The sequence below is a fragment of the Bos indicus x Bos taurus genome, chromosome 24, assembly GCF_003369695.1.
Source record: "Bos indicus x Bos taurus breed Angus x Brahman F1 hybrid chromosome 24, Bos_hybrid_MaternalHap_v2.0, whole genome shotgun sequence".
NCBI lineage: Eukaryota > Metazoa > Chordata > Mammalia > Artiodactyla > Bovidae > Bos > Bos indicus x Bos taurus.
In genome coordinates this window covers 25,292,267-25,301,801 of record NC_040099.1, presented here as the reverse complement: position 1 = coordinate 25,301,801, position 9,535 = coordinate 25,292,267, and the positions used below count along the sequence as shown (strand labels likewise).

At 44.2% G+C, this 9,535-nt stretch overlaps 1 protein-coding gene across 2 annotated transcripts in view; it reads left to right on the top strand.

The window, feature by feature from the left end:
* The first annotated feature begins 1,470 nt into the window (after positions 1-1,470).
* The window catches only part of RNF138 (ring finger protein 138), a 40,464-nt gene continuing 32,399 nt past the window's right edge, over positions 1,471-9,535 (top strand). Inside the window, exon 1 of one of the 2 annotated variants that reach the window (XM_027525872.1) lies at positions 1,471-1,688. In XM_027525872.1, the coding sequence (XP_027381673.1) occupies positions 1,579-1,688 (110 nt within the window). In that variant the 5' untranslated portion in view covers positions 1,471-1,578. The remainder of the gene's footprint in view (positions 1,689-9,535) is intronic. The other variant, XM_027525871.1, reaches the window with a different exon arrangement.

The window sequence follows — 9,535 nt, the reverse complement described above, 5'->3', positions numbered from 1 at the left end:
AATGTAGACAATAAATGACAGAATTGAATTAACTAAGCCTTTCAATGGCTCCTAGTAATGATTCATTTAGCCCATAGTGCAAAGCTTTAACAAAGCATGGTAATGAAACAAGTGAATTGAGGATGCTTTATGATGTTCTATATTTATTTAGCTCTGTTCATGTAATTGTGACTTCATCTTATTCACTTATCAATTGTGTGGATATATCTGGGAATTAACGGCTCATTAAAAAAAAATTTAGTTGATTACGGTAAAATGCCTAGATCCATGCTTCTACCTCATTTTTCTTCGAACCTATCAAACAACAAAACAATGGTGTTGGTGGAAAACTGTATTTGTGACTGTAACTCACTGTGTTAAGGTCTAAAGATGAAGTCTAAAGCCTCTCAAGGAGGCTTATCTATAATTTTTTTTCTCCAAAGGTTTAAAATCCCATAACGGATTATTACAGAACACATCTTGGCAAGATCAAAACATTCTGACAAGGACTAACTCTTTAACACTATTAGGCAAGGCTATTCTTTTTTTAATGGAAAAATTCCTGCAAACACCAATATATATGATAGGAGTTCCGAGAGACGGGATCCTTGCTGGAGGGAGGCTGGGGTAAAGGTGATCACCCAGCTGGTGATGTCACAAGCTGCTGCGGGCTACAAGCGCCGGTTGCTGTGGAGGCCACATTCCCGCCTCTCCTACACCCCAGGCTCGCCGCTCGCTCGGGCAGAGCGATGACCCGGGAGAGCAGCTGGAGAGGGCGGCGGGATCCCAGTGCACCATGAGCCTCGGGCCCGGCCCCGTTTCGGGCCGATGTGCACCACGTATTCCGCCCGCCTCTCCCCTCCCGGCCTCGCCTGCGAAGGCGGCAACGGCTGGACAAGAAGCCCGACTACGGCGCCGGGCTTCTCTACGAACACTCGCCCGGGAAGTGGGTTCACTAGCCTCGGGGCTCTGGGGCTCTTAAGTGAGAGTCTATGCTAGCTGAGTGCGGGGGGCGGGGCGTGAGGCGGGTACAGGGAGGTGTGGGGCGGGGAGCCGAGGTACTGGGTAGGTTGCCGCCCGGAGACCGACGGCCGCGCGGGTGGGAGGGGGGATTTCGGGGAGCGAGTGGTGAAAGGAGCCTAAAAGCCCGGGGAAAGGGAGGCTAGACGCGCCGCAGAGGGTTGAGGGCGGAGCCCTGCGGAGCCAGGTGAGGGTGTGGCCCTGGGCGGGGGAAGGGCTAGGAACGCCCTTCCCAGGTGAGAGGGGAGGCTCCTGGCTCGAGCGGAAGCGACAGTGAAGCCAATCGTCGGGCTCTCGGCCACCGCCTCCCGCTAGGCACCGCCTTCCAGTCCTGCCCCTATGGGAGCAGCGCCCCAGGGCACGAGCCTAGCCCGGCGAGTGCGGTCGCTGTAGGGTCTCCGCGCTCGGCCCCGCCCCTCCTGGGCCCCGCCCCCCGGGGCCCCGCCTCCTTCCTGGCGCGAGCAGCTTCCTGACGCGATTCCCCGCCCCCTTCGGGTTCGCGCAGGGAGTCTGGCCCCTGGCCGCCACCGCCACCCCGGCCGCTGCCGCCGCCATCGCCTTCATCCTTCGTCCCCCACCATGGCCGAGGAGCTCTCCGCGGCCACGTCCTACACCGAAGATGATTTCTACTGCCCCGTCTGTCAGGAGGTGCTCAAAACGCCTGTGCGGACTGCGGCCTGTCAGCACGTGTGAGTAGACGCCCCCTCCCCCGCGCGGAGCCGGCTGGTTTTAGGCCCCGCACCCCGCCCTGGACCCTGGGACGCAGCCTGGTGGGAGCCGAGCCCGCCGCGGCCTCCCCTCTCCGCAGCTCGGCGCTGAGGGCCCATTCCCGGTCAATCGGAGGCCGGGCCGCCCTGCCTCCGATCACTGCGCCCGTCCCCCTGAGCCCGAGCCGTCTGGCCCCGGGGCTCCCTCGTCGTCGCGCCCCCGGGGCAGTGCCCAGGCCAGTCCCCATGGCGTCCTCTCTTCTCGAGGCCCCTGCCCTCTGCTGAGGGCCGGGGAGGAACTGCAGAGAACGTGGAGCCTTTTTTGTTTCCTAGCAACCCGAGTGAAGGCTGGGGTGTCGAGTGTCAAAACCGGCCTGAGGTGCCCGCTCGCCGCGACCCCACCCCCCACCCCGGCTCTCAGGTCTCCCTTTTCCTTTCAGGATCTTGGCCGCCCATCGTTCCAGATTTAGAGCTCTTATCTAACTTAGCCTTTCAGTCCCTCTTCACAGACCACCCTTGAGAGTGTTTTAATCGGTTCAAAATTCAGTGCAGGTTGGAATGCTCTAGAATGGATCGGCTTCCCTCATATGTTAGAACTGACAGGATTTCCGGGTATTGAAGTGATAGTTTCCCTTTGTTTTACCATTCTGCTTATTACTTGATTGCTACAACGATGGAAATGAGAAAGACCGCCCTTGTGAGGAATGAACTGAAATGAAGGCTGTAACCGTAGGGAGGGTGATGGAGCACAGCGAGGGGTTGGCTGGTTGAGGTGGCTTGGTGCTGTTCGATTTAGCATATTTAAAGGAAGCACTTCGATAATTAATAGAGGCTACTAGGATGTCAGTAAGAATTAGAAGGAGCCCTTCTTGTAAAGGTATATAGCACTTCTGACAAACCTGACTGCCGATCGGGGTCTCTGGGGGAACATTTTAAATAAACACACCAATTCCCAGGCTCCATTCCAAACTTAGAAAAGAATTTCTGGCAGGTGAGGCTTGGAAATCTCGTTTTGAAAAAAATACACCCAGACTTGAAAGTTCTGTGTGCTTGTAAATTGCTGAAAGGAATCGAACCATTTTCTAAATCGATTTCTCTTTCCACTGGGTTCTATAATTTTGGAAGAATGGGTTGTTGAATTTGGGGTTAGTCTCAAATTTCCTTACAGCTGTTTCTTGATACCCACTCTTCTCACTCTGATTCTAAATCTGTTGTCTTCCTTACTCTTCTGTAGTGCTTGTATGAGCCCAAGAATATGTGACTTTTCTTGATAGAAGTTACACCAGTTACAGTTTTTCCGCTTATGGGAGATGAATGACAGTCTTTATTCCTTTATTATTTGGTGCAACAAATGCAGGTAGTTAAAAGAATATCTTGAAATGTTTAGGGCACAGTGTATGCCTTTTGGCTTTTAATCTACAAGTGTTTAACTTGGTTGCTTGCCTGCGCTTGGGCTGGCAGTGGATAGAAGAAAGGGAGGGAAGGAGGGCAAAGTAAGGCAGTAGGTCTTTTTTGGACAGAATCATTTCTAGTATCCATTGGGTCACTGACCTCATGGAGCTCATGGTAATCTCTGCTGCTGCTGCTGCTGTCGCTTCAGTCGTGTCCCACTCTGTGCGACCCCCAGCCCTCCAGGCTCCCCCGTTCCTGGGATTCTCCAGGCAAGAACACTGGAGTGGGTTGCCATTTCCTTCTCCAATGCATGAAAGTGAAAAGTCAAAGTGAAGTCACTCAGTCGTGTGCAACTCTTAGCGACCCCATGGACTGCAGCCCACCAGGCTCCTGCGTCCATGGGATTTCCCAGGCAAGAGTACTGGAGTGGGGTGCCATTGCCTTCTCCATTCCCCTCAAAATTCCATGCAGTTTGCTCTGGTTCACTTCTCTGTGAGACATTTTGTTAAATCAGACTGTAGTTTGGCTTGACCTCAAGGCTGTGGAAATGAGTGTGGAGATGATTTGTTGAGGGTTTTTCTCAAATCATCTTCTTTGGGCTGAGATGTGGAAATAAAATAGGGACTAGATTTTGGTAAGAGAAATGGACACGTTCTACTTATCCTCCATCCTCTCCTTTACCCACACTGTCCTCCATCAGACACATACACAGTTGCCCTAAGGTTCTGACTAAACAATAAATTAAGGTGGAAGGAGAAAACATTTTCTTTGGAAAGGGTGATAATGGTAGAACAGGGTATTATTAGAAGGAGTTTAGTGGGGAAATAAAATTATATTGTAGAAACCTAGTTTAGAATGTCATTTGCTCTTCCCCTTTCACAGAGAACAAACCTGGGCCTCAAACAAATTTATATTTAGCTACAAAAGGAATTTTTTGTTCATGAGTAGTGAGAGATGCGGAGAAGGCAATGGCACCCCACTCCAGTACTCTTGCTTGGAAAATCCCATGGATGGAGGGGCCTGGTAGGCTGCAGTCCATGAGGTCGCTAAGAGTCGGACACGACTGAGCGACTTCACTTTGACTTTTCACTTTCATGCATTGGAGAAGGAAATGGCAATCCACTCCAGTATTCTTGCCTGGAGAATCCCAGGGACAGGGGAACCTGGCAGGCTGCTGTCTGTGGGATCACACAGAGTCAGACATGACTGAAGTGACTTCACAGCAGCAGCAGCAGTGAGAGATGAGGTGATGAGAGCTTTGGGCCCCTATGCCATTTCAACGGCAGTGAAGGATTTGCCTATTCTGGTAGAAGGAGCAGATTCATTATCACTGGAATAACTTTACCAAAAAAATAGATTCCCATTTAATCCTCATTCATCCCCTGGTGGCTCAGATGGTAAAGAATCCGCCTGCAATGCAGGAGACCGGGGTTCCATCCTTGGGTTGGGAAGATCCCCTGGAGAAGGGAGTGGCTACCCACTCCAGTATTCTTGCCTGGAGAATTCATGAACAGAGGAGCCTGGCAAGCTACAGTCCATGGGGTCTCAAAAGAGTCAGACATGACCGAGTGACTAACGCAAGAGTAACATTCCTTCAAACAGCTGTTGTTGGATGCCTTCTGGGTGTCAGGTACAGAGAATACAAAGTGCTGTTTCTCTGGAGAATGTTCACAGTTTAATGGAGAAGATCTGTATCTGAATATGAATGGTATGGAATTGAGGAAATTTTATGTGAGCTTTGAAAGCAGGTATCTAAATTAACCTATGAGTAGAGGAGAGAGTTCCTGCATGAAGTAATAGTTTAGGTCAGAATTGGTATTCAAGGTTTGTTGGGGAATACCCTGATTAGGTGTACAGCAAGGGGAGGGGTTACCAGAGATGACTGTTTCCAGGTTATAAAGTTTGGTTGGAGCCAAAGATGAGAGTAGTGAGATGGAGCTTAGAGATGTTGGCAGGAATTTACAGTGTAAGCCAATTTGAATTTCTTGCTGAAAACCATGAAGATCTACTGAATAATTTTGTCAGGGGAGCAGTATGGTCACATTTAAATTTTAGAATACTTATAGTTACTAGCCTGGTCTAGCTTGGTACTGGTGGAATTAGTGAAGAGATCATCATTGCTCTGTCAGAGAAATGATTAAAACTTGAACCAAGGTAACAGTAGAGGGACTGGAGAGAAAAGGTTCCTGACATTTTAAGGAGATTGTGTAAGATTTGATGATTGTCCAGTAGTTAAGTGTATGTACAAAGATCTGGAATGCATGGAACTAAAGCTATGACTATGGATGAAGCCACTGGGGGATGTATATAAATTGAAAGATAGCAGAGATTGAGATGGAACAAAGTGCTGGAGAACACATGTTTAAATGTGGAGTTGAGAAAAAGTGCAGCCTAAGGAGGATTAGACAGAATAGGAAGAAAAATGAGGATAGAGTGTGACAAGCAACCAAGAAGAATTTTAAAGAAAAGGTAGTCAGGAGTGTCAGATGCCTTAGAGTGGTCAGATATTTTGAAAAACACACAAAGATGAATTAACAATATTAAAGTTGAGCAGATATGTTTCAGAAAGTACAGACTGGCATAATGGTAAAGTATTTATCTCTCTTGGTTTTATCCTTTGTAATCTTCAAAGGCTCTTTGAACCAAACCTCCCTTTTTTTCCCCATTCATTCAAAAACCTTTATTTAATACTTACTATGTACCAGGCAGAAACAAAACAAAATTTTCCTCTTTGCTGAACTTACATTCTAGTTGGGGAGGTAGGCAATAGACAACATGACAAATAAGTCATACAGTTTGTTAGAAAGTGTTAAGTACTATGAGCAGGGCTTTACAGAACATTGTAAGAACTTTGGCTTTTACTGAGTGATTTTTTTTTTTTTTTTAGTGTAGGAATTCAGGTGTTTTTTGTTTTTTATTGGGGTATAGTGGCCTTCCAATGTTGTGCTGATTTTTGCTGTACAACAAAGGGAAAGCAACTGTATGTACACATTTCCTCTCCCTCTTGGAACCTGCCCCCCCCTCCCCACACTGCCCCCCACAGTCTCCGCACACACCTATCCCACCCATCTAGGTCACCACAGAGCACCAAGCTAAGCTCCCTGTGCGGTACAGTAGTGAACCAAACCTTTGTCTATTTTGAATGGTTAAGGAAATAACTTTGTATGCTGTTAGATCTAAGCTCTATAACTGTGAAAATTACATATGACAAGTTAATGCCTTGCCAGACTCTTAAAAATGGAAGTCTAATCCATTTGCTTTGGTGCATATATGTAAGAAGCATCTTTTATTTATTTATTTTTGTGGCACCAGGCTGCATGCAGGACCTTAGTTCCCTGGCCAAGAATCCAACCTGTGCTCCCTTAAACTGGGAGCATAGAGTCTTAACCACTGGGTGACCAGGGAAGTCCCAGGAAGCATCTTTTAAAATGAGCTGATATAGATCAGCTTCCACTTCTCATTAAGCACAGATTTGTATGATTTTTGTGTGTGTGTTTATGATTCTTTGTTGACCTGCTTTGGATTATCCAGTCCCTGAATTTTCACTTAATGTTTCTTATAATTTGAGCAACTTTATAGGTATCCTGTTTGGGCATTCATGCTCGTATTACATATTTTTAAATTTCTTCTTTTCTGTATACTAATTATAATTCTGAAAGCCAGGCTCATATGGTTTCTTGCTGATTTAATAAATGCTGCTCTAGGCCATCTTTTTCTTAAAGTTTTTGAGATTTTATCTAAATGTTTTTGAAAAATATTTATAAAGTGGTATCATTAAAAAACTATGCTATTTAATTATATAACAGAAGATTGATTTGATTTAGTCTTGAAGACTACCTTGAAATATCTGATTTTTGAAAGTTTTAAGTTATTTTGGGAAATGATTTTGATTATACACTAGGAAGAGAAAAGATACACAATTTAAAATTAATAGTGAAGCAGGAGCTTGATGGATGGGAAAGTTGCTTTTCTCTTCCAGTGTCTGATCAACCTGTTGTTTGGAGAATGGATAAGGAAAATTCATCTGGCATTTGCTTAAAGGTAGGAGAAATTTAAAGATAACCTTTTAAATTGTTTCACTATCCTAAAGATGCAGGCTCCTTTGATATATCAACATAGTTCTAGTAATCTTGACTTGTACCTTTTTTCCGTCTCATTCTAGTTTGTTTTGAAATAAACTTTGTCTAGCAAATTCAGATAGTCTAGTGAAAGGGAGATGAGGAATAAGCAGTTTTGTATCTGAAGAAATGTGCATGGTGGTACAGAGGCAGAAACAGTAGAATGGAGATAAAAGACCTGAATAACTTCCTTTGTGTACCACCTATCACAGTTTATAATCATAATATTTTTGGAGTCAGTTGATTTGATGGATGCCATTTTCTCCAGTTAGACTGGAAGCTCTTAAAAGGCAGCAACCCAGGTCTACTTTTACATACTGAATAATTATATGAATGGATTTGTGTTTGGAGCCCACAGCTTACTAGCTGTATCACTTGGTCAAGTGATTTATCTCCTTTTAGTCTGTTTTCCTCTCCATAAAACGGGTAAAAGCAGCCTGTTTCTCAGTGTTATTGCACGGACCAAATGAGGTAATGTTTGTGAATGATAGTAATAATCTTGTATGTATATTTTATAGTTTTCAAAACCCATCAAAATATAAAAATATTTTTAATTTAGTACCTATAGCATCTAACATGAAAAGCTAGATTATTTTTGTAAACAAGAAGGAATCTTATTTCTAGTGTGTTGGTCCATATGTTTAATACCACAGTCACTGTTACCTTATATATTCTTCCAGAGTGCATACTATATGCACTCTTTTGTACATTGCTATTTTCATGTTTTGGTGTATCGGAGGTTATTCTATATCAGTACATAAAGGGTCTTCTTTTTTTCTCTTTTTTTTCTGGTTGTAGAGTTTTCATTAATTCATTCAGCCAACACTGAGTGTCCATGATGTGCTGACAGTACTATTGTATATTCTAGGGCTCTAGGGGTTCAACAAACCAGACAGAAATTCCTGACCCCAATGGAACATACTGAGTGTTCTAGTATTCCGTTTTTGATGTATCATTATTTATTTAGCTAATCTCTTACCCGATGGACACGTAGGTTGTTTCCAGTCTTTTTGCTGTTACAGATAGTGCCACAGTGATTAAACTTGTATGAATACCATTTCACATGTGAGAGTTTTTCCTGTAAGATAATTCTCACAAGTGGAGTTGCTGGGTCAGAGGGTAAATACAAGGGAATTTGTCAGCTGTGTCACACAAGAATGATTATAGCTATATTGAAGTATTTTGTACATGAAAGGTGCTCATGGTTTTGATTTGAGGACTGTGGATTGTATTTTGGGTTAAGTAAATTTTTGGATTAGGTTAAGGTAGGTTAGCATTCAATGCCTACTAGATTGAAGGCAAAAGGAGAAGTGGGTGGCAGAGAATGAGATGGTTACATAGTATCACTGATTCAATGGACATGAATTTGAGCAAACTCTGGGAGATAGTGGAGGACAAAGGAACCTGGCGTGCTGCATGCAGTCCATGGGGTCACAAAGAGTCAGACATGACTTATGACTGAGCAACAACTACGTGCCCAGCTCTGTGTTACAGTGCTGGTCATACAGTGGTGTACAGTTAGATATGATCCCTGCCCTCAGAATTGGCATTGATGAGACACATTTTAGTTCAAATAAACACTCAAATAAATGTGTAGTTACAAACCTACAGGTTGAAAGAGCAAGCATAAGAAGGGGAGCAGATCTAGGTGGGTTGGTGAGTGGATGGTTCAGTAGTCAAAGACCTTTCTTGAGGAAGTGAAATTGTTGCTGAGGTTTAAGTGACATGTAGGTGTTAATTTGTGGAGGACTGTGTTTGTATATAGAGTATTTTGGGGTGAGGGAAAATTCAGGGCTTTGTTTTTCAATGAAGAAACACCTTGCCTTAGTCTCTTACAGGTTTATTTATAAAGGTATTTATTTGTTTGGCTGCGCTGGGTCCTCATTGCAACATGTGGGATCTTTTTGTTGTGGCATGCAAACTGTTAGTTGTGGCAAGTGGGATCTAGTTCCCTGACCAGGGCTTGAACCGGGCCTCTGCCTTGGGAGCTCAGTCTTAGCCATTGAACCACCAGGGAAGCCCTGTTTACTTATTTTTTGTAAAGTCTTCGTTTCCTTATCTGTAAAATAAAGGAACTTTTAAACGTTTATTTATTATTAAGAACTTAAGATAATGTATGTTAAGATAAAGTTTCTGGAACCCTGCCTAGCACATGTTAAATGCTCAAAAAATAGTTTCTGCTGTTTGTATAGATGTCATGTTGCTTTCTACAAACCTGGGCTTACACAATGCCATTAATACTATTAAAGTATATCTATATTTTGCCAGCTTTTTTTGTAAACCAGTATTTTGTTAGTTTAATACAGTTCATAATGGTGT